This window comes from Sporothrix schenckii (genome assembly GCF_000961545.1).
Source record: "Sporothrix schenckii 1099-18 chromosome Unknown Cont47, whole genome shotgun sequence".
Taxonomy (NCBI): Eukaryota; Fungi; Ascomycota; class Sordariomycetes; order Ophiostomatales; family Ophiostomataceae; genus Sporothrix; species Sporothrix schenckii.
Window position 1 is genome coordinate 2,922,992 of NW_015971148.1, and position 23,216 is coordinate 2,946,207.

Genomic DNA, 23,216 nt, shown 5'->3' on the forward strand with positions numbered 1-23,216 from the left:
GTGCCTGAATTTTCACGAGTCAAGTCGGAGTTGCTTTTCGGTGAGAAGTGAGACTGGGGCGACCAATGACTGTCCCTGTGTACATCGTTCTCTACGTCGTACTTGTGCATCCATTTCACGTTGAGCCACGCGTTGCTTTCCACTTTTTGAATTTTTGTTTTCTAGCAGATTGAACCCCAGATGTACCCATGAAGCAAGGCTGCCGCAGCCATCTTCTTTTCCACCGAATTAGAATGCCGTCAAAGCGCCAGTATTTTCCTTCCCAGATCCAGTTGCAAATGGCAGAAGCCCCTCTACACAAGACAGAGAGAGCAGTCCGCCAGGTTTCCGTGTGGGGGTTTGGTGAAAGAAAACGCGCCAGTGCCCCGTCGGCTCGTGTATTCGGAAAAATGGGTGTGCGGTGGCCGTGCTCGAGATTCCTCGTTCGAATGCATGGACGAGTGTATTGGTCGTTGTCGGTACATTCGGCTGGAGCGAACTTGACGCTTAGCAGTTCTCGAAAGAGAGCGCAACGCTTAGTCGAACAGACCGAAGCCCATGTCGTCGTCAGACTCCTCCTTCTCCTCCTCCTTGGCCTCCTCGGCCGGGGCGTCGGCGGCAGCAGCGCCGCCAGCGGCAGCACCGCCCGAGGCAGCGGCAGCGGCACCGCCCGACGGGACGGACGCCAGCTTGGAGCTGCCCTCAGAGATCAGCTCGTTGATGTCCTTGTCCTTGAGCTCCGACAGGAGCGTGTTCAGGCGCTCCTCATCGGCCTCAATGCCGACGGACTCGAGGACGGCCTCGATGTCCTTGGCAGAGGGAGAGGCGTTGCCGCCGAGGGTAAGCAGGAGGTAAGCGGCGAGGTGCTTCATTTTGATCTGGCAAATGTTAGAAATGGCGACCCGGGACGACAAGGATGTAGGAAGAAGGATGAGGAAGAAGCGAGAGGCGCGACACATGCGATGGCGATGTTCGCAGACAGGCGATGGAACGTTCGTAGACGTACAGATGTTGTGTTGGTTGGAAAGAACACGAGATTTCAATCGATTTAACCGCAAGTTTGTGGCGGAGACTGAACCTTCTTGCTCAAAAAGTGGTGGAAGTTTGGTGATGGTTTTGCGGGATGTCAAAGAAAAGATCAAAATGCGACTAAGAAAAAATATCGAAAACTACCCTCTTTAGCTTTTGCCTGCCAAACCCCCCAGCCCACACAATCCGTTCTGGTGCACCATGCGCCGAAGCCCTAAGAGACCCACTACATCAGGTGACTAAATTTCGAGCGGTGAGCCAACTAGCCCGCATACATGCATATCATCAAGTCACGTCAAGCGCATATCATTTATGCTCAAAACGGGGCCATTAGCGACGCGGGCTGCGCCGGCCAATCACCAAGCGCAAATCGCGCCGCCTATCAAACAGTGGGACTTTTTTGGCGGTTGACAATACCAGAGTCGATTCATTTGCCCCCCAGGCCGTACACGGCCAAGCGCCTTATTTCCAACGACACCGCTGTCGCTGGCGCTTGGAGACGCAAGGCCATCCAAAAAAGAACCAGCTCAAAGTCTGCAAACGGCGAAAACGTCCAGCATTAATTAGACTCCGGACATCATTTCGTGCTCAACCATCGCAACTGGCAAAACGCTCCTTCCTCCCTTTTCAAACCGTGTGGGCGCCACCTTCCGTGTTGCCGCTATTCAGCACTTGGCGCGCCTTCCGCTTGCGTACCTTCCCTGCGCTCGTTCTCCAACGCACGTCACGGGTGCGGGTCTCCCTTTTCACGAACTTTTGCCACCGGATTCGTCTTGTCTTTACCCGACTCCGTATCGACCACAGCCTCTCGTCGTGCTGCCGGGCTCACCTGCGCACATCTGCACGACAACGACAAGACTGTATTCGAGAACCCCTTGTGGGAGAGGCCTTCAAATGTGTCGTTTTGCCTCTGTTCGGATAGACGCCTAACGGTGCTGGCAAAAGGCAAACGGTACAGGTTCACCATCCGCCCTCTCCAACCGCCGTCACGGGCAGGAAATTTCGACATAGCAGGGAAGACACCCGACTGCTCCTTGTATTGGTTCACCTTTTCCAACATGGTACGTCACCTTTGTTACAGCTCATATCGTGGACGGCGTGATAGCAATGCCTGAATGACTAACAGCATGCTCGCATCCAGATTAGCGATCTCCTCGCCCAGATATCCGGCGAGGGCGGCTCGAAGCCCTCAACGCCGGCGCTGCCGCCGAAACGAAAGGCCAATGCGGACGTGCCAAACGGCCAGGCCAACAAACTGCCACGGACGGCCACGACGGTGACGCCCGCTGGCGGCCGGGATCGAAGCGGAGGACCGAACGGATATACGGGGACAGCACGCACCTCGACTCTCGAATCCCGGCCCAGCCTATCGAGTCGACCACTACCGAGCACGAGTGCTTCGAAACCGGCCCCGGCAGCACAGCGCCCTGGCGCCTCAGCATCTGCATCGGCTTCGTCACATCGACCGACCTTGCCAAACAGCGGCAGCCGCAGTGGACCGACCAGCAACAGCGCAAGCAATGGAGACACCACGGGACGCGCACCGGCAGCGTCCGCGAATAAGGCACCGAAACGGGGCTCGTACCAGGAAATCATGGAGCGGGCCAAGGCGGCACAGTCGGCCATGGGCCAGATGGGCAAGATCCAGCACAAGCCGCTGGAAAAGATGCCCACCAAACGCGAGCGGATGATGACCAAGGCGGAGGAGACGTCGCGTGCAAGTGCCGGTGTGACGAAGCGCGGTTCTGGCCTGCCGCCCCTCGGAGGTGGCCGACCACGGCCGGGCGGCCGGCTACCACCACTGGGCAGCAAGGCACCGGCTGCAGCAGGACCAAGTCGAGGCAATGGTCTTCCTCCTCTGGGCAAGGCCGGAACAGGAGCAGGAACAGGCAGTGTTGGATCTGCCTCGGGCGCGGGCCGGCGAAAAACCGGTGCGGCCGCTGCTGCCACCAAGGAAGAAGAGAAGCGACCCAAAAAGGCCGCCACAGCGACAACGGGCTACCAGGGCACCGCCCGGCCACGACCAACGTCCTCCTCGTCCGCCACCGGCCCCGCTGGTCGAGATGGTGCTGGTTCTGGTGCTGGCCGGTCGGGCGGCAGCGACTCACGCCACCGCGGTGCACCGCGCATGCCATTTGGCAATCCCCGGCGGTCGCGGTACGACGACGACGACGACGACGACGAGATGGACGACTTCATCGAGTACGACGATGACGAGGACGAAGAGCAGACCGTGGGCGGGCGCTACGGCGGCTATGGCGGTGCTGGTGGCCGCGGCCGTGGCCGCTACGATGATAGCGACGAGGAAGAGGACGAGTCGGACATGGAGGCCGGGCTTTCCGACATTGACGAGGAAGAGCAGCGTGCAGAGCGGCAGGCCCGGCGCGAAGACGCCGAGCAGGAGGCATTGGAGCGGCGGCTCAAGGCAGAGAAGGAAGAGCGCAAGCGGAGACTCATGGCAGCCTCGTCTCGCCGGTAATTTGTCGACAGACACCGCCGGTTCTATTTGTTCCTGCTTGTCGCCCCATCAACCCCATCAGCCTATGACTTACTACAGCATTTTTGGGTTATTTTGGTTCAAGGTATCCTTTCCTCAGCGTTCTCTTCCCCCCTTCTTTCTGTACATGTTTTTGTCCCGCTGTCCACTTCCAAAGGAAGTCATTTACACATAGCATTGGCGAACTGGAATCAGTATTCGTAGTCTTTTAGATTTTATTTATAAACGTTCATTTCTTTTTCTAACCGATGGCCCCTCGCAACATGCCTGTCGTCTCTTGTAACTCAAAGGTATACTTGTGCCAAATCCTGCACGTGTGTAAATGCAAATCATAAAAGTACTCGCAAAAATGAATCGTCCCATGTGCCCGTTCCACCCGCCCAACCGTTTCATGACCATTTACTTGAAAGTATTATTTTCGTTTCAATTTTTTATGTTTTTTTATTCCATGCCATTTTTATGCGCTCGACTCCTCGGCATCGGCAGCAGCAGCGGCAGCATTGGCCTCGGCCTCACCCTCGTAACCTTCCGTCTTCATGTCGGTGATGCCCAGCTCCTCCTCCTCTTCAGCCGTCCGGTCGTACTCGGTCACGGTCATCTGGGCGTCGGGCTCGCGCGGGTCGTCGGCGAGGCTCTGGACGTAGGAGCTCGCCAGGGGGTCCTCGAGAACAATGGAAAAGGGTCGCTTGCCGGCAATGGCGTCGTCGAGGCCCTGGAAGAAGGCATTCCAGCGGGTGCGCTCGTCGGCAGCCAGAGAGTCGCCGCCCTCGTTCGAAACGGGCGGCGGGTGGGCCGTCACGCCGGACGCCGTCACGCCAGTGGTGGGCGTGGGCGTGGGTGCGGGTCCGTCGGCCTGGAAAATCTGGTTGTGCAGGTCGCCGCGGACCTGTGTGAGGAGGCCCTCGACCGTCGTGAACCGGCCGCCGAGCGTGCCCGGGTTGACGGACAGGTTCAGCTCGGGGCACTCGAGAGCGCAGCTCTCGCTCTTGAGAATGTCGCGGGCCAGGTCCTCGGCGAACTCGACCTTGAGGGTGATGCGGCGGCCCTTGACGGGGATGGCACCGCCAGTCTTAACGTCGTTGGACCGGTAACCGCAGCTGTCGCAGAGCGTCGACATGAGGACGACCTGCTGGAAGTGGGGAATGTCGACCATCTTCATGTGGGTGACGGCCGGGTGCATGCACGCCGGGCAGCTCGCGGGGAACGTGTAGACCTCGTTAGGGATGATTTCGTCGTTCTCGCTGAGGCGGCCCTGGCCGCCGAGGGGAATGACCCCGTCCGAACTGGACAAGCCGCCAGCCATGCCAGTAGAAGACGTGACGGTGCCGGCCGTGGCGCTGTCGCCGGCCTCGGCACCGGTGTCAACCAGGCCCAGGGCTGTGTTCTGCTCGGCTGAGCGGAGGTACTCGCGCTTCTCCCACTTGCCGACACCGTCGTGCAGGTCGGGGGCGATCCAGCTGTTGCCGGCCGGGTCGTCGAGGCTGACGCGGAAGGGGAAGGACTCACCCGCGAGCATGGCCTTGGCCTTCACAATGACCTCGTTGAGCTTCTCGTAGACCTCGGGCTGCTGCGCCTTGCGGGCGTCCTGGTCCATCTCGAGGTCCTCGACGATGCCGCTCAGCATGCCCTCGACGTTGGTCAGCTGGCCGCGGCCGGCGGGGATTTCAATGTCGAGCTCGATAAACTTGGCCACGGCGGTGTCGGACTTGACGACCTGGCGCGAAAAGTCGTCGAGGGCGGTCAGGCGCAGCTCGTAGTGGGTGCCGCGGGTCTGGACGGAGCCGGCGGCCTGGATCTCGTTGTTCTGGAAGCCGCAGTGCTCGCAGCGGAAGGACATGACAATGACCTCGCGGAAGTAGGGGATGCGGGTGAGCAGCAAGCGGGTCATGCCGTTCTCGTGGCAATTCATGCACAGCGACTCGATCTCTTCGACCACGCGGCCGTCATCGTCGGCGTCGGCATCGGCGACCTCACCATCGGGGCCGGCGGTGGGCCCGTCGACGTGGGCGACCTGGCTGCCGATCGACTCGAAGATCTGATCGGGTGTCACAATGTTTTCCTCGGCGGGAGACATGATGCGGTGCGGTGTGCAGTAGAGAGGCAGAGAGAGAGAAAGACAGCGTTGGCTCCAGGAATTTGAGATGTTTGTTTGCTGTGTTTTCTGTGTCGAGAGCAGGAAGGTGCGTGGCAGCGTTTTATAGCGGATTGTATCCTCTTTAAGCCTTGAATCACATTTATCGGTTTCGGCAGGAGCGCTCGACTCGGCTGCCTCGCAACTTTTGAAGCCTTATCGCAGACTTTTTTGGAGGGGTGTTAGTCGATAAGGCGGCGAGAATCCTTATCCAGCGCAGACTGCGGGGCGGTTTATAAGCTGCAAGGCGCGCTAGCGGTCCTGTTCCTGCGTGCACTCAGAAGCTGCCGCAGGCCTAAACGGGGAGTGACAGGCGGCCAGGCCCACCTGAGTCATCCGGAAGGTTCTAGGCGTCAGAGTAGCCGCTACGTCACTACGGAGTGCTGGAATAGGCAGAATACGCAAGAATAAACACCTATAGCGATTGACCGATGCGAATCAGACGGACTCGACGTGTGGTTCTTCACGCAACGATACAGAGATGTTCGCCGTGAGGTACGATAAAGGAACGAGGAGAGTAGACTTTGATATTGTAGGTAGATAGCAAGGCCGGTCGACTGGCACTGGATGTTGATCGCCCTCTCCCATCATGTTGTAGTATTTGTACGTAAGGACAAGTATAAAATAAATACGAATGGTCAGCTTGAATACTCGTTCATTCTAGGATATAGAGCTCACATTGCATGGTCAATATGTATAAGTGTAGGGTGCAGTTACAAGTGGCAGATTCAGTCTCTGAACTCCCTTCAGACCTTGATCTGTCGAGACACCTGAAGCTGCCCGATATTGCAGGGAATAGAGTTTGGAGATTTGTGGCTTTCACTCGACTTGGATAAAACATGTTATGCTCCAGTCAAGTGGTTCTGACAATTATATAGGCACTGATGATAAGTTACATTGATTGTACTGCACATTTAATTATTTCAACATTTTTGAAAACTCCCTTCAAGCTCAACCATGACCACTTTTGTAAAACAAAATAAATAAATAAAACAAAACAAATAATTAATACGTGACAAAGTATAACATATCACGATATATACAAGAGTAAAATGTAATGTCTTTGACGTTTCCTTTACAAGTTAAGATGTTTCTAAAGGCAATAAATTTGCAAAGATGTATTCCAATACCGCGGCGGGAGCATCCTGTGTCTTGGCCTTGTAGCTTCACCAACGACTAACTATATGGGGTGTAGTTACTCGCTGTCGTCGAAGACGGGCCGGCCCTGCGCTGTAAACGCGTACAGCGTGTCGAACGTGCACATCCCAGCATGTACAGCTTGCCTCGCAGCTTTGGCCGATAATATCGCTGCCTAGAAACTCCTGAAATCATAGAATGATTGTTCCAGCCTCAAATTCTTTCTCCTCCCCCCGTCTGCAGTCCGCACATAAACAGCAAACAGTCGTCATACCGCTCCGCCCGACAGTTGCAGCCATGGAGAGAAAGTATTCCTCGCCCATGGCGCCCATCTTCATAGTGTCGGCGCCCCCCCAGCCCCGGCTTCTCGTATACGCTCCGGTCGATGATCCCCGTTGGCGGCGGCTTGGGCAGCAGTGCCAGCTTCTGCATTTGCCTGAGCACGGCGCTGCTGCAGCAGATGCGCGCCTTGGCCGGCCCGCATCCCGACCAGCCCGCCCACGAGGCCGAACACCAAATCAAGCGCATCAACTGCTGGGCGTTTGTGGGCGAGCTCTGCCTCCACGGGGAGCCCAGTGGTGTCAACAACACAGTCTCGTCCCGCGGCAGAGCCGTGCGGTTCTGCAAACACCCCACGGAGCCGCCCTCCGTCGCGCCGCTCGCCCACTTCCCAAAGCTGCGACTGCTCCTTGTCGACACCAAACAGCCGCGCTCCACCGCCGCACAGGTCGACGCGGTGCGGCAGATGAAAGCCGTGCGCGGCCGACCGTCGTCGAGCCCGCCTTGGACGCCATCGGCCAGCTCACCACGTCGGTCCGGCGTCAAAGAGGACGCGGTGCGCGGGTTCGAGCGGGCGTGCGTGGCGGAAGGGTTTGCGACGTACGAGGCCATTTTAGGCGCCAACGGCGTGGGTGTGCTTTGGCCTGCTGTGTTTGGCAGCGGTCCTGATGGGAAAAAGGGCGAAGAGATTGATCAGGAGCGGTTCGAGAGCGCCGTCCGCGCGCGCGGCATCGAGGAGCTGGTCGGCGTGGGCGCGCGGGAAGACCGGCAAGGACGGAAATTTTGGATGTGACCTCGTAGCACGATGCAGGTTTGACGACGTCCCATGGTATTCTGTGGACAGGAATGGGGATGTGGACGGACTATATAGAACGCCTTTCCGGAAGCCATGCTAAACCCACGTACGTACTGATGTAGGCCAATTTCTGGGTGGATGAAAAAAAGAGAAATAATTGCGGCACACCACCAGACATATCGACCTTCATTTCCTGCGAAAATCGTCGAAACTCAAATTCAAGCCACCCAATCCGCTGCTGTCCGAGCTCCGGCTTTTGTCGAGGAGGGCCAAAAGCCCGGCCTTTCTGTTCTTGGCCCGCTTTTTGCTGCTGGCATTGGATGATGCCTTGGCTGGTGCTGGAGGAACGATTGCTGTTGACGCCGTGCTTGGTTTCGGCGTTCCTGACGGTGGTGTCGCAGTCTGGGCAGCAGCCGGTGCCGGCTTGATGTCGTCTTTGGCCCTGGCTGCAGCTGCGGGCTTGCGCTCTGTTTGCTTTGTCTGCTTTCGTTGCTTCGAGAGTGGTGGTGGTGGTGGTGGCAGGACAATTCGTGTCTCGCGGCGGCAGAGACCGCATTTGTACACCTTTGTAATGCCCGCATGGGGCTCGGCTGCCGGACCATGGGGTTTCTTGTTCTTGTCCGACTCAGACGCAGCCGTGTCGGTCTTTTCGTCCCGCTTCCGTTTCCGTCTATGCTTTTGCGAGGACCGCCCGGACTGGATCGTCAGTGTCGTGTTGTCGCTGCCGGGCATCAGGACGAGGCCACAGCTCGTGCAAACAAGCTGGCGCTGAACATCCGTCTGGGGAAGCGCCGCGACAGGTACAGGCGGGCCCGTCGCTGCCTGTCCTTGCGCCTGGGATTGTGCTTGTGCGGTCAGGGCCAAGTCGATTCGACGGCGCATCAGATGGGCGGATGTGTGCGGCGCCGCCTGTCGCATCAAATACGCCGCGTCTGTGAGGAAACGCAGCTGTGCAGATGTAGCAGCCGCCATTTTGGTGTGTGAAGGTGTTGTGCGACAGTCATTTGGAGTGCGTTCGCGGTTGTCGATGAGGTGCGGATGGAATAGTAGAGAGAGGCTGCGAGGCTGATGCCGAATCCTAATGAGCTTTTATTCTGGCGGCAGAATGCACACTAAGTCTCACCGCTAAGAATTTGTTCAGAATTGTCGGTACTGAACTAACGCTGCCAAACGACACCAAACAGGGGCGGGAGTGCTCTGCTGTAATTCGAAAGTGGACACTAACCGTCAGCGAATGTAGTGCACAGAACTTATTCTTATTCATGTAAAGCACTTTCGAGTTGAGCTATTGGCTACAAAACATGTATATAATTTGAAAAGATGCACTTTGGTTCTGCAGAAGTTAATAAAATTTAACAATTTGTACAAATAAATAACGCTACCCAATATTATGAAAATGAAAATACCCTCCAAACTGTACAAAGCTGGAACATCTCTTTTATACAAAAGAAATAAAAAACCTCTTACATCTACCACACCATTCTCACGCCATGGCCTCCTCCAGCTCGGCCATGCGCTTCTCCGCATCAGGCACCTGCCGCAGCAGCAGGTCCAGGTCGTCCTTCTCGTCCTCCAGGCGCAGGCGGCGCTCTGCGTCAAGGCGCGTGAAAATGTACTTGCCCTGGCCGTCAAACTGCAGAATGTGGTTGTGGTACTGCCACAGACTGCGGCGGTGGCTGACGGTCATGAGCGTGACGCCCATGGCCTTGGCCTGCTCGTACATGGTCTTTTCCATCTCCAGCGTGACACTGGACGTGCACTCGTCGAGGATGGCGTAGCGCGGCCGGTGGTACAGCAGCCGCGCCATGGCCACGCGCTGCTGCCAGCCAACACTCAGGACCTCGCGCCACTCGGCGACCGCGTCCCACCCGCCGTTGTCGACCTGGCTGGCGAGCAGCTCCTCGAGGCCCAGCAGCTGCAGCAGCTTCTCGAGGTCCGCGTCCGAGACGCCCTTCGACCGCATGTTGCGCAGGCTGTCCGGGTAGATGATCTGCTGACGCAGGGTGCCGCGCGGCAGGTACGGGCGCTGCGGGATGTAGAAGATGTCGGTGGGCGGCGGTCGGTGGACGGAGCCACCGTAGACGGGCCACAGGCCGCCCAGGATGCGGAACAGCGATGACTTGCCGCAACCGTTGGGGCCCACGACGAGCAGGTGGTCGCCGGCGCGCAGGCAGAACGAGAGTGCCGGGACGAGAACGTCGCCGTTGGGCGAAATGATGGGGCTGTCACAAGGTTAGCAGCGTGCAAAAAGCGTAGTACCAAAATAACAAAGAAAACACGTTGGGAGACAAGAACGTACACATCCTTAAACTCAATGACATCGCTCTCGACGACCGTGCCGCGGCCCTTGAGGACGGCGGCATGGTCATCGGTGTTGTCGTTACTCGACACCAGGTTCTTCTCAAAGTGGCCGTCATGCACGTCCTTCATGACGTCGAGAAGGGTAGAGACGCGCGACGTGTAGCCTGCCAGCTCCATGATCTCGCGGTACGAGAACATGATGCGCCCAAAGGCATCAGACGCCGACAGCAGCATGCGGCGGTTCGTCACAAAGCTCTCGGTGCGGTCGGCCATATGCCGCACAGCCGACGCCATCCCTGCCTTGGCCGCGGCGCTGTTGCCTCCTGCGGCCGCGGCGAGGGGAGCGCCGCCGACGCCCGGGATGGGCACGAACACAGGCATGCTGCAGAGCAGCAGGCCGAGGGCGCCCCAGAGGTACTTGATGACATAGTCCTCCATGAAGCCGTGGTAGAAGCGCTGACGCAGGATGTAGTTGACGTGCTTGATCAGCGTAAAGTAGCCCTTGTCCAGGGTGTCCTTTTCGGCCGAGTGGCCCGCGTACAGCGCGACCTCCTCGCTGTGGTCGATGAGGCGCGAGTGCTGGAAGCGGAACTCGCCCTCGAGACGCGCCTCGTCGGCGACGTACTTGCCAAATGGCGGCGTCAGAGCGCGCATGGCAATGGCCGACAGCTGCACGAGCAGCGACATGAACACGACGCCCTCGCCGCCGACGCTCTTGGACAGCGAGTATGTATATATTGTCTAGGAAATCAGGCGTTAATCTTCTGGCGTATCTCGGTGTTACGGTGACAGTGAACGTAGAATGGGGCTGCACGGCTTACCATGTCGAGAATCGGCTTGGCCAGGTTGCTGTAGAGCTCTGCCAGGCTGTTGGAGAACTTGGCAACGTCGACCGCAATCAGCTGGTCCGGGTTCTTGATGCGGTCGTCCAGCGCAGACAGGCCGTAAAAGGTCATGTTGGACAGGTAGCGCTCGTGGATGAAGTGCGTCAGGCGCGTGCGGTAGCGCAGGGCCAGCTCGGCCTGGTGGTAGGCCAGCATGGAGTTGGTAAATGTGGCCGGCACGGCGATGAGCATCCACCACACGATGCGCTTTAGGAACTGCTTTCCCTGGCCGCGTACAAGACTCTTGACCAGGGCACCGTCCATGGCAGCGATCTGCAGACTAAGCAGTGTGCGCACGACCAGGAACACGCTGTGGCTGACGAGCAGGCGGGCCTCCTTGGAGCGCCACCCGGGCACGACGATGCGCAGCAGGCGGAAGAGGGAGCGGAAGAAGGCGCGGTCGAGCTCGACCTTTTTGCGCTTGGGGGCACTGCCGGGCTCGCCGGAGGTTGCGGACGAGTCGACCAGCCCGGACGCATGGTCCTTCTTCTCGGCCTCGCCGGCCGCGCGCTGCTCTGCAATGGCGTTCCGCACGCGGTTCACGAGTGCGAGGAACAGCGTCACATAGACGGCGCGCGAGATGCGTGTGCGGTTGTTGAGGTAGCCACGGGTCAACGACGACAGAAGACTCCGCAGGGTTCGACGCTCGTGGTCACCCAGCAAGGGCGCCAGCTTGGACTGGGCAGCCATGATGGGCGGCGCCGGACGAGGATGTCGTTCCAGATGGGTGGCCACACGTTGGATTGAGAGACTCGAAGGATCAAGCGGATTCGAATTCGGAGGGAGTTTGAAGTCGTCCAAACACAAGTATCACGAGAATCGTGACAATGGATCCAGGGACTTTGCAGCGATGGGTGGGCTGCAGAGCGGTTGTCGTAAAAAAGCGCCAAGGCTCTTTACGAGCGGGTATGCATGTCGGTTCTACCGAATTGTCGTCGATGTTGAAGAGAGGTAGACTGTTGTCGTTGGAAGATACAGGAGTAGATGACAAGTCACTATAGAGAAATTCAGGAGATAGTCTGGAATGTAATATGGAGAAAATGGGAAGGTGAGGTTGGAGCATTGGGGGGGAGGAGAGAAAGGGCGACCAAGCTCGTGCTTGTGTTCTTTCTTCCTTTGGGGTTGGTGGAGTTTACCCAGAGTCGCTCTGTCAGGCGTTCCTTTTTGGCCTGTGACTTCCCTTGGCGGAATAACTGGCGTTTGCGTCACCAGAAGCGCAAATCCGCCCCCGGAATGCCCCCAAGAAACTCCCAAAGCCAGACGGCACCTGCGCAGAAGCGGGTCTCTGGCGCCCCAGGTTTCTTCCTGCCAATTGGCGCTGTTCCCAAACGAGAGCAAAAAGTGGAAATTTGTGGGTCACTACTTCCATTCACTTTTGCATGTGAGTGTGGCTGTGCTGTGGCTAGTGAGTTTTATGGGCCTAGACGACGTCTCGGATGAGCCCAAAGAAGCCCAATAGCACTTGAAGCACAGCGCGTTAAACACGCTATTAAGTATCCCTACTGATTTTAGCTTCCGCCCACATTGGCGAGCTCCCAACGCACTCACTCCGCCGTCTCCCTCATACACACCAACACCCACGGCCCCCATGGCTGCACGGCTTGTTGCACGCCTTTGGCTGGCGTTGCTGGTCGGAGCTGTCTTTGTTGCGGCCAATACCGAAAAGGCCATCTTTGTGGCCGGCGACGGCCAGAGTCGACGACCTGGCGGTGGTGATGCTGATCGCATCGCGCTGAGCGGCATTGCCTCCTCTCTCCCCCGGCTGACGCCCGACCGCAATGCCTGGCGGACCAGCCTGCCCGCTGCGTTCCCCTGGGCCGACAACTTCCCGACCAACGGCACGACATGGCTCCTGCTCGACGAGCTGACTGGGGGCCAGCGATACGAGCTTCGCGTCTGCTGGGCGGCGTCTGTGAGTTTTGCCATGGGGCTTGCCGATTTGTTGACCCTCTTTCTAACGGACACTGCTGTCAGCAACCTACCGACTTTTCCGTCGACGTGTTTGATCTGGCGACTGTCGCGGCAACACCGGCGCTCTCTGCGTCGCTGGCCTCGTTTGTCGAGAGAGGCCCCGGGACGACAGCTACGCCATCCACGCCATCCACAACCATGACCACTGCCACTGCCTCCCTGCTGCGCATCGTTGCTGCAGCCGACTTTGTTGCGGCCGACCGCGCTGCCATGCACCCGGACCGTGTGCCGCCGGTGCTCACAGACATCATTCTCGATCCGTACCTGTTCAATGCGGTACCGCACTCGCTGCTGCCGGTCGTGGCGGCGATTGTGGTTGTCGCGGGCGCGAGTGCGTGGCTGGCGCGGCGCGTAATTCTGCCGCAGCTGCGGGCCGTAGCCGATGGCGGTGTTGGTGCTGCTGGAGTACGTCCAACAAAAGGACGCAAAGCGCAGAAAGCGCAGAACAAGGATAGATGATACACTTCAGCGGGGCGTGACAAAGTGCGCTCATAGAGTGACTCCATACGGGTACCGCGTTCATATTTTCTGATTGTACAGGAGGTCACGCCACAAGATAGAAAATACTTCTGAGAATGGATGTGCGCTGAGTCATGACACTCCAAGCCTCAAGAGCAGTGATTTAGTAAGGTATGTACAACCTCAATGTACATGCGGAGACAATGTGTGATAAATATGAGGTGCAAAGCAAGCAATGTTGAGCAGCTATGATATATGTTGAACGTAGAATGATAATAATATAAAAAAAAAAAGAAAATTCCACAAAGAAAGCGTAAATGACAATGGCCAACTAGAATGCGAGAAGAAAAGCCTACAAGAAGAGAAGAGTAAAACACATGGGGTTTAAGAGACGGCATCGCTCCTTCCATCGCACTAGAGCACCTCCGGCATACAATTCATGACTTTGAAACGGGCACCTTATAGTCGGTATACTAGTACCGTGGTGCGCTGCTGCCTGGATAACCTCCGGGTGCGCCGCCGCCGCTTTGTCCGTACATATTTTGCTGGTGCTGCGGCGGCGGAGCCCCACCGTAGGATGGCGTCTGGCTGCTTCCACCGCCGGCGTATTGCGGCTGACCATACTGCGGAGGCTGCTGGTGTTGTTGTTGTTGCTGCTGCGGTGGCGGTGGGAAGTAGCCTGGGGCGCCGTACCCTCCACCAGCACCGCCTTGCTGGCCACCTGGTGGTCCGCCATATCCACCCTGCTGCGGCGGCGGCGGCGGAACATTGCCATAGGGAGATGGCTGCTGCTGTTGATGTTGTTGTGGCTGGTAGGGCGAGTGCTGCTGCGGCGGCTGCTGCGGCTGACCGGGTGGTGGTGGGTAGGATTGAGGTGTTTGTTGTTGTGGGTTGTACTGTTGATATTGTGAAGGAGGTGGCGGTTGGTGCTGGTGCTGCTGCTGTGGTGGTGGCTGGCCGCCGTACGGCGGGTACTGTGATGAAGGCGGCTGGCCGGTGGCCGAAGTCGGGGGAGGTGCATAGGACGGTGCGCCAGAGTTGGGTGGCTGATACGATGGTGCGCCTCCACCGCCGCCGCCGCCGCTATTGGGAGGCGGCTGGTAGGACGGCGCCCCATTGTTGGACGACGAGCCGCCGGGTGTGTACTGCGGCGTGTGGGTGGTCGCCTGATACGACGTCGGCGGTGCGGTGCCCGAGTAGGTGCCGGTCTGTCCTGCTCCCGAGTAGCCATAGCCCTGGTTCTGGCCTTGGCTTTGCGGGCCGTGGCTGCCGCCAAACATAGTGGCAACGCCGCCCATCATGGCGCCGGCTAGACCGCCCGTGTTGTTTGTGTGCGCCTGCTGGTTGCCGTGGTAGTTCTGCGGCGCGGGCTTGCTGTTGGGCGAGAAGAGGTTGGACGCGAGCTGGCCAACGAGCTTGCCGCCGAGCCCACTGCTGCCACCGCCACCTCCGCCGTGACTGCCACCGTGACTGCCGCCGCCGCTGTTGGATCCGCCCGAGTGCGTGATGCCACCGATCAGCTGGCCGAGCATATTTCCGCCGCTCCCACTGCCACCGCCGCTGCCGCCATGGGATAGTTGGCTCTGGAGCATGTTTACTGCGAAGGACTAGAGGAAGAGACGATACAGGTTAGGCAAAAGGGTACCTCATGCTGTGGGAGTACATGGCGTCGGCACAAAACTCACCCCAAGTCCGCGATCGCCGGTAGGGCCATCGACGCCCCGCGTGCCGCCCTCCTCGTTCGGCATAACCGGCTCCATGCGGCCGTCGGCGTGTCGGATCGTCTGTGAGCCGTCGGCGTGCGTAATGTACGTCGATCCGTTGCTGTCTTTGACGCCGTTGGCGCCGTTGGGCATGCCAAAGGGGTGGTCGTTGCCGGCATGGCTGGGCGTGGGCGTGCCGCCGCCCACTGGCGCGGCGTCGGTCGGCGTGTCCCATTGCGACACACCCGTCGACAACTGCACAAAGTAGTACTTTCTGCTGCTGCTGTCCCATTGCGCGATCCAGCCCGCAGGCAATGGCGGAGGGGCGAACGAGGGACCGGCGCCGCCGCCGGGGGACGCGGGGCCGCCCATGTTGATTGTGGAGGAGAGGAGGAGAGGATAAGAGGAGGCGGGGGACAGAGTTGGGTGGTGTGATTTCTGGATCGCGAGCGACGCTGCGGATTGGCGGTGACGAGAGTAGAGGAGGGAAAAGAGGAGGGACGAGAAAGAAACAAGAGAAACGCGAGAAACAAGGGCAAAGGAGAAGAGAGGCAGGAAGTGACGAGGAAGCTCCGGCGAATTGGCTCGAGAGCCCGTCAGGAGCAGGTACCACCGCCTGGTAAGACAGTGGTGAGTGGGACGATGGAGCTTATTGTTGTGGCAGAGGGGCACGCAACGCAGGCGCGATTGATGCGGGCGGGGGCAGTGACTTTCCTTTGAATTCTAGGCCAGGCTAAGGCAGGCGCGTGCCGCAGCAGACAGCCCAACACAGGAAGGAAGCGGACGGTGAACAGAGATTGGTGAGGAACGGGGACGATAGCGAAGGAAAAAGAGAACCACTGTCAATAAACTACAACACGCAAGGGAAAGAAGGAGACGGCGAAGGCGAGGAGGAGGGGGCAGGAGCTGTATCTTACCAGACAAGCCAGGAGCGACTCACGCACGGGGACGAGGTGAGAGAAGGAACGACTGGCTGTTTACAACATTCGTCTTGGCTTCCTATGCTCCGCAGCTCTTGCAGTTCGGTGCTTTGGTCTGGCCGAAACGGCGGGTCTCGTTGACGACAGGTACCTTAGCTTTCCCTGTTGGGGACACAGAAACAAAGCAATCGGACGTTATCGAGGGCAGGAGGCCGCCCCGCCACCAAGTCTTTTTTCGGCGTGGCCAGATTGTGGTCGAAAATAGACCAGAGACGACCACTGATTGGTGGCGCACAATCGCTGCGAGATACCGCCCGACCACTGTATTTTACTGGATGAGGTCTCGAGGCGACAGCACGCAAAAGCTGCGCAAAAGATGCGCAAAACGGCAGCAATGCGGCTACAATGCGACGTTGTCACGACACTGTCGCTGCTTTTGCGCATCGTCTGTCGTGACGCGCACGTCAATGGGCCATCTCAAGATGAACAACAAGCTCGCTGGAGGACGACACGAGGTGGCAGACTACCCCTACAGGCCACAGGCAAAAATGGCGTTTTTGTTAGTTGCGCTGAGAATAGCCCCAGCACAGCCGCTCGGCATTTAGCCTCTCAACGCCCGAACGGACGGTCGCAAATCCGAGGTGAGCGGTGAGAGGCACAAGTGTGCTGCTTGGGCGCGTGGAACGTTGTTGAGCGTGGAAACATCGACGAGTTTAGTCGTCAGTCAATTGCTGTGCAAATGCGAGAGCAAGCCTCGCGGCCTAAATGTGAACTAAACATCGCTGCAGGTGGATGCCATCTTCTTCTCCTTTGCTTTTTTCTTTCCTTTCTTTCCGCTCTTACTCCGACTTCGTGCCGGATACATCAGTTGACTCAGCGACGTCGTCGCCAACGACGACAGTGGTCGTCGTTGCCTCCTCCTTTGTCAGGCCCTTGCGAATGGCCAGGACGCTGTCCACAATGACGGCGTCGATGCCTTCTTTGACTTGGCGCTGGTTCTGTCAGTATGGCGTCGGGCACCAAAACAATAAACGTAAAAGGGGAATACGAGGCACGCGGGGCAGATACGAACCTCTACCATCTCGGGCTGGTTGTTCACGGCGCCGTAGCTGACGCAGACGAGCCCGTTCTGCTTGACCACGCGCACCAGCCGGGGGCTGATGACGAACGGGTCCGCGAGGCTGACGAGGCCCAGAAGCTTCCAGCGCCGCGTAAACCGGATGGCCTCCTGCAGGCTGCTTGCGCGAATGTCGCCCACGGGCGCGCCGCCTGCGTCGGTCAGAAACAGGATCGGGAAGTTGGGCTGCTTGGACGACAGGCAGAGACAAATGTCGGGGTTGAACGACGAAAAGATAATGTCGCGGCCGTTGGCCAAGTCGTAGACCGTCTTCAGGACCGTGTCGCAAAAGGTGTTGAGCTCGACGGCCGACGGCTCCATCCCTTGCTCCTGGGACTCGTGGAACATGGGGTACTTCATCTCAATGTTGAAGCCCACCGACGGCGGCAGCTGCGTGAACAGGTCTTCCAGCGTCGCAAACGGCGCCTGGATAAAGTTGCCGCGCGAGTTGGCTTTGAAGCCTTTGGCCTTGAAGTCGCGCGTGTGCTTCATGCGCTCGTTGAGATTGTCGCGCTTCTCCAACGAGTCATCCATCGACATCGACATGGCCCGGCGAGGCAGGCGGTACCCGTTCTTGCGATCGCCCTTGCTGTGGCTGTGAGCATCAATCACGCTGGTGTCAAAGTGTACGGTAGGGACGCCACCACCACCAGCGCCACCGCCGACGACCGCCGGTGTACCGCTGGCAGTCTCGGCCACAACAGCAGCCTGGGGCCGGGATCCAGATGCCCCGCCGGCATCTGCTGCGCCGTCCCCTTTTTTAACGCCGCCGCTGTTCTTGCTGCTGCGGTCATTTCCGCCGTTAATGTGCAGGAATTGGTCCAGCGTCAGTGTGTGCACGGGCACGTCCAGGCCGGTCTCACTGACCAAAAAGTCGTGGTAGATCACCGGCACATGGTCTTTGGTGAGTTGCACGTCAAACTCGACGTAATTGGCGCCTAGGTTGGCCGCCGCAATAAACGACGGTACGGTGTTCTCGCCGAGCTGCAGCGACCGGTTGGACGACGAGTTTTTGCCGAGGCCGCGGTGGCCAATGACCATGGGCGTCGACGACACCTTCTTCCAGTACGTCTGCTCCGATCGCACACCCATTTTGGGGTGCGTGAAGGGCGTCACCACCAAAAAGTTGAAGTTCACCTTGCCAATCACGTCGAAATCGGCCGACTGGATCGGCACAGAGACGTCCCTCTGCAGGCCCGACAGCGACGCATCCGGGTCCGGAAGCAGCGGTGCCAGGAGCGCAACGCCGCGGCCAATTCTGTTTTTCTCGTTGCCAGAGTACGTCGGGACAATGTCGAATTGGAGTCTCACGCCGCTGGGGTTGCGCGTTGTGAACACAATCGGCTCCGTCGAGATATTCTCCTGGACAGGGAGGTCAATCACCGACGGCTCGCCCGTGGCTCCCACGGCCGACACCACAACGGACAAGGCCGTGTCAAGCTGCGTCTGGTGCGCTTCGGTGAGCGGAACATCATCCAGTTTGACTGCCTCAACTGACTTGCGCATATCCATGGAGCCCAGGCTGACCAGGACCAGCGATTCGTCGGTGAGATAACGATGGCCGTACGTGCGAACGGGCTGCGGTGGCGGGGCTGCATCATGGGCCGAAGCCAGTCGCGATGCCCCATTCGACCGGCGATCGCCGAGGGACGAGTGCTTGTCCGGAGACGTGCTTAACGAGGGTGGTGCCGACGACAACGGCGCTGCCGCAGCAACAGGCGCGGGGGTGGGGTGTGAGGTTGGACCCGCGGCCGGCGGCGCTCCGTTGGATGACGTGCCGCTGGCAACTCCATCTACAGATGCCTCTGTTCCCGGTGGCGCCCGGGAGTGCTGCAGCAGGAGCCGTGCAATGTCCAGGTGGCCGCGCAGGGCCGCGTGCTCCCGAGCAGTCCAGCCGGAGGAATCGGCCTTGTCGACGTCAGCCCCTGCCTCCACGACAAGGCGAGCGACCCCGATATGGCCATCCACGGCGGCAATGTGAAGCGTTGTCCAGGCATAGGACTTTTCTGCGAGCTCCAGATCCGCCTTTTGCGTCTCGCTTCCTTTGAGGAGGATTTTGGCGCATTCGTCATGGCCAAAGCGCGCCGCGATGTGCAGGGCTGTCTCGCCGATTTCGTCTTGCCAGTTCAGGTCGACGCCCGCGTCGACAAGCATCTGCACAATTCTGAAGTGGTTGTGCTTTGTAGCAATGGCAAGCACCGCGCTGGACTTGACCATTGTTTTCCGAACCGCGCTCTTGTGCTCACTCACACCTTGCCAATCCTCGCTGTCGAGCAGGGCATTGGTAGTCAAGGGGTGGCCGCCAATCACGCTGAGGTGCAACGGCGTGTAGCCCTCATTGTCCTGCCACTCTGGCGAATCGATGCCGTTCGCCACATTGTATTGACCCCACAATTGCATGCGAGACATGAGCGTCTGGCACACGACAACAAAGCCGAACTGCGCGGCATAATGAAGAGGCATGCGCCCGAACGAGTCGCGGGCGCTGAGCGAGAGACGCTGAGCGGGGCTGAGGTTGTCCAGGAGGAACGTGAGGAGCTGAACACGCGGGTCACTGGCCTCGAGCGGCCGAGCCTCGTTTGTGGAGCTTGCGCGAGGGACGGGCATCGGAGATGTCGCTGGCGTGACGAACTGGGTGGAGTAGTGGTTGGTGTGCGACTTTAGGTTCGCCGGACTGGTTGTGTCCTGCTGCATTGTCTCAGGGGGCGTCGATTTGCTTCGGCCAATGTGGATGACAAGCCGGTGAATGCAAGTGCGCTGGTTGATATCGTCAGGCTCGTCCAGTGACGGTATGTGGCTGAGCAAGTAGCGGATGGTCTCCTTCGAGCGGACGGAAATGGCACGCTGCAGGAGGTTGAGGAGCAGGCCGTGGGATGACGCTGCTGACGTTAAAGAGGGCATCGTGGATGAGGACGAGGATGACGAATACGATCTCTCCAGCGCGGGAGCCTTGGTCTCGGCTGGAGGGCCCTCGCCCAGGTCCAGAAGATGGCTCTCGCGAAGACCAGCTTCCAGGCTCTTGACGTCGTCGGTTTGAATGGCTTGGTTCAGCTGTTCAAGGACGGCGCTGGACAAGTTCAACATTGCTTTTGTCGAAGCACGGCCGAGTGAGTGGACGGAGCGCTCCGAGCGGGCGTCGTCGACCTGGTTGGCATCACCGAGCGCCAGGAGCCAGCGATTGACCCTGGCCATAACACGCGCAATGGTTGTGTCGCGTGCAAACGGGCAGGGGTCGACCTTGGTGGCAATGTAGCGGTGCTGGGTGGTGGTGTTGGGCACCTTCTTGTCCAGCTTTTTGGTGATCTTGACGAAGCCTCGCCGGTTGATTTCGCCAAACCACTGCAAGTTGCGCAACTGGCTGCGCAGCTCGAGCAGGGCCCCCATCAGCTCTTCGATCTCGTCCTGGTCGAGATCGGCGGCCACGTCGGGCGATGTGCCATAACGGCCTTGAAGGAGGCGGAGCCGGCGGTCGATATCGGCGAATTTTTTGTTGTAGAAAGAGTCGACATCCTCGAGGTTGCGGTCCAGGGCGAAGAAAAATTCTATATTCGCCGACGAGGAGAAGGAACCAAAAAAAATATACGTTAGGCTATGGCCCCGATAGTCGGTCCCAAAGAGCGCGGGCAGAGTGTGGGAACAGAGGGTGCCGTGGGTATCCAGGGGAGGCAATGCAGAAACGAATACGTCAAGACTATGGGAATACACGATGGGGAATACACGTCGGAATGAGCCACACCTCGAGGCCAATGATGTCTGAGCCGCAACTGCTGGCTGAGGAGCGAAGAACGACTGTCATGTAACACAATGGAGCGCAAAGGGAGTCCCACCTGCAAGATCCGCAGTTTCTCCTCTTTCTGCCGTTTCCGAAGCCGATCTGATGAGCTTCTTGAGGCCCTTGTAGTCGATGTACGAGGACGCCCACTCGGGCACCTGGTTTCGAGGGAGGCTGCACGTGCGTTAGCGTTTTGTCGAGCAAGTGCACAAGGGAGTCGCCGGAGGCACAAGACTTACTTTCTCCCGAACTTCATGGTGCCGGTTTCTTTCGGTTGATGCTCGATAAAGGGGGTTGATGTTTTGATGATGCGTAGCGGATTCACGAACGCAGTCAAGTTTCAACAAGACGCGGGCAGAGCAGCTCTTTCGAGAAGCTCTTCCAGATCGTGAGACAAAAAATGGCGAGAGGTCCTTTGCTGTACTCGTGCGAGTATCAGGAGAAGCCGGTCGTCTGGAGGCAGATACGTTGCCAAAACCTGCTCGCCATGAAGTAAGGAGCGGAGAGATGCCGAACCAAGATAAAAAGAAATGTCAAAACGTCAAATGTCAAATGTTAAAATGTCCAAAAAGATTTAAAAAGGACTAGCAAACGCAAGGAGCGGCGAAGTCGGGGGACGGAGCTTGATAGCAAAACAGAAGAACGCGGGACGGAGGAGCTGCAAGACGACGTTTGGGGTCGTGGCAGCTGCTTGGATGCGACGTTCTGGTTGGTTGGTTAAGCTGGTGAATCGGGGGAAGGAGGGACGGCAGATGGAGCTCGACTTCCTCGACCACGACAACATACCGCTTCTGAGGGGGGAGTTGAGAAGGAAGGTGCGACGCTCGTGCACCGTGGTCGGAGGTCCAGATATGGTCCTAAGAAGGGTCTTTCCGTTTATTTTTTTGCGTCTCGACAGCAATACGAGGTAGCGACGTCAAGCACCTACGCGGAAGGAAGGTATCGAGACAGGCACGGGAAAATAGATGGGCTAGTATGAAATCATAGGTGGACCGCCATATGCCAAAGGAGGAAGGAGAGACGGACAACGACAGGTAGTTAGTGTGCCTATAGAAATTACGAGCTGCAGTTGATGGAACATGCTGACATCAGACCGCAAACGCCGGGTCTTTGTCTGAGCAGTATTACTACGTGCTTGAGGATTCTTAGTGATGTTCGTGCTTTTGCAGATGTGTCCAGGGCCATCAAAGTCAAAGACTACACTCCCTGTGCCCTACCTCGTGCGCACCTTCCTTTTGTTTCCAGGTGTCGGCTTTCGACTGACGGTGCCCCTGCCTCTTGCCATCTCTTCCGTTCGTTTTTCTACGACTTCCATTTTTGGTTTCTTTTTCGCACATGCCATTTAAAGCTTTTTTTTCGTCCCTTCTAGAAACGTGCAAGTTGCTTTGTACCACACGGCTCCAAGTTGCCCCCACCAGCAGCCAGTCAGAGCGCCGCAGGGGCGTCCCGTGGATCAGGCCCCGCTCCTCACTGGCTCAACCTGAATTTTCACCTGCATTGTACCTTCCTTTGCTCACCAAGACACACGATGCCTTTCAATTAGGAAAGGGCGCATTCATAGAGCAAACAGGAAAGAGCGTTGATAAGTCCTTCCAGAAGGATGGCGTAAGAATTTGCCGTGTCTTCATGCGATTATCAGAAGAGATTTTATGCAGCACGTGAATATGTGATATACAAAGCGTGTAAGTTATTGGCTTGCCGCGGAACAGCACATGACCTCCTCCGACGAGCACAACCCTGTTCGCTGCGGCACTAGCCTACTGAAGACGTGCGTCGTGTGCCTACTTTCCCGTTTGGCAAAGCCGTTTTATGTCATATCTTACATAGTACACACAAAAAGACACACCGCTCTATCCGCGCTTCGTAGGGGAAGGAGAGAAAGGCATCAGCTTTGCCAAGCAAAATCGCAAAGGGAAAGAGCAGCCGCGAAACTGAGTCGACCCTTTCCATGCCTTCTCTGTTGTCTGGAACGCCCCGTCCCCTTCCTTTGGTCGTAGCGCCGGAAATGCTCAACTGTCACTTGACCATGGTCACGAGCTCGAATGTGCTGTTGGCCTGGCCGCTCTGCCGGTTCTGTGGCTGCTGGCAGAGCCCTCAGCGCGTCACCAGGTTTCTTTCGGGTCGGTCCTGCTGCCTGCTGCCTTGACAGGTCACTCCGTCTTGTCCAGCTGCTCGCAAGCTCTACCCGCTTTCGGCCGCCTTTGGTTAGGGGCTGCCCGTCTTTCGGGTTTCCGTGGTCCT

General features: G+C 58.2%; 9 protein-coding genes across 9 annotated transcripts; 3 read left to right on the plus strand and 6 right to left on the minus strand.

The window, feature by feature from the left end:
* Positions 1 to 515: 515 nt before the first annotated feature.
* SPSK_03751 (large subunit ribosomal protein LP2) lies at positions 516 to 851 on the minus strand (the record flags this gene model as incomplete). Its single annotated transcript, XM_016730585.1, has 1 exon — positions 516 to 851. One exon carries the CDS (start codon positions 849 to 851, stop codon positions 516 to 518), a length of 336 nt encoding a protein of 111 aa, XP_016585474.1.
* A 1,215-nt stretch (positions 852 to 2,066) lies between these two features.
* Positions 2,067 to 3,487, plus strand: SPSK_03349 (chromatin spt2 protein; the record flags this gene model as incomplete). The annotated part of the gene is made up of 2 exons (XM_016730187.1): positions 2,067 to 2,069; positions 2,135 to 3,487. The coding sequence occupies 2 exons, from the start codon at positions 2,067 to 2,069 to the stop codon at positions 3,485 to 3,487; spliced, it is 1,356 nt and encodes a 451-aa protein (XP_016585475.1).
* Positions 3,488 to 3,962: 475 nt separating this feature from the next.
* SPSK_03278 (zinc finger protein) lies at positions 3,963 to 5,579 on the minus strand (the record flags this gene model as incomplete). The annotated part of the gene is made up of 1 exon (XM_016730117.1): positions 3,963 to 5,579. The coding sequence occupies one exon, from the start codon at positions 5,577 to 5,579 to the stop codon at positions 3,963 to 3,965; it is 1,617 nt and encodes a 538-aa protein (XP_016585476.1).
* A 1,579-nt stretch (positions 5,580 to 7,158) lies between these two features.
* SPSK_03625 (uncharacterized protein) lies at positions 7,159 to 7,845 on the plus strand (the record flags this gene model as incomplete). The annotated part of the gene is made up of 1 exon (XM_016730462.1): positions 7,159 to 7,845. One exon carries the CDS (start codon positions 7,159 to 7,161, stop codon positions 7,843 to 7,845), a length of 687 nt encoding a protein of 228 aa, XP_016585477.1.
* Positions 7,846 to 8,034: 189 nt separating this feature from the next.
* Positions 8,035 to 8,820, minus strand: SPSK_03593 (uncharacterized protein; the record flags this gene model as incomplete). Its single annotated transcript, XM_016730430.1, has 1 exon — positions 8,035 to 8,820. One exon carries the CDS (start codon positions 8,818 to 8,820, stop codon positions 8,035 to 8,037), a length of 786 nt encoding a protein of 261 aa, XP_016585478.1.
* A 511-nt stretch (positions 8,821 to 9,331) lies between these two features.
* Positions 9,332 to 11,723, minus strand: SPSK_03090 (ATP-binding protein cassette, subfamily D (ALD), member 2; the record flags this gene model as incomplete). The annotated part of the gene is made up of 3 exons (XM_016729931.1): positions 9,332 to 10,070; positions 10,148 to 10,890; positions 10,971 to 11,723. 3 exons carry the CDS (start codon positions 11,721 to 11,723, stop codon positions 9,332 to 9,334), a joined length of 2,235 nt encoding a protein of 744 aa, XP_016585479.1.
* An 898-nt stretch (positions 11,724 to 12,621) lies between these two features.
* On the plus strand, positions 12,622 to 13,463 carry SPSK_03564 (uncharacterized protein; the record flags this gene model as incomplete). Its single annotated transcript, XM_016730402.1, has 2 exons — positions 12,622 to 12,945; positions 13,008 to 13,463. The coding sequence occupies 2 exons, from the start codon at positions 12,622 to 12,624 to the stop codon at positions 13,461 to 13,463; spliced, it is 780 nt and encodes a 259-aa protein (XP_016585480.1).
* A 473-nt stretch (positions 13,464 to 13,936) lies between these two features.
* On the minus strand, positions 13,937 to 15,538 carry SPSK_03284 (uncharacterized protein; the record flags this gene model as incomplete). Its single annotated transcript, XM_016730123.1, has 2 exons — positions 13,937 to 15,070; positions 15,149 to 15,538. The coding sequence occupies 2 exons, from the start codon at positions 15,536 to 15,538 to the stop codon at positions 13,937 to 13,939; spliced, it is 1,524 nt and encodes a 507-aa protein (XP_016585481.1).
* Positions 15,539 to 16,925: 1,387 nt separating this feature from the next.
* SPSK_02938 (glycerophosphocholine phosphodiesterase) lies at positions 16,926 to 21,231 on the minus strand (the record flags this gene model as incomplete). The annotated part of the gene is made up of 4 exons (XM_016729786.1): positions 16,926 to 17,084; positions 17,159 to 20,970; positions 21,031 to 21,149; positions 21,215 to 21,231. 4 exons carry the CDS (start codon positions 21,229 to 21,231, stop codon positions 16,926 to 16,928), a joined length of 4,107 nt encoding a protein of 1,368 aa, XP_016585482.1.
* Positions 21,232 to 23,216: the final 1,985 nt, after the last annotated feature.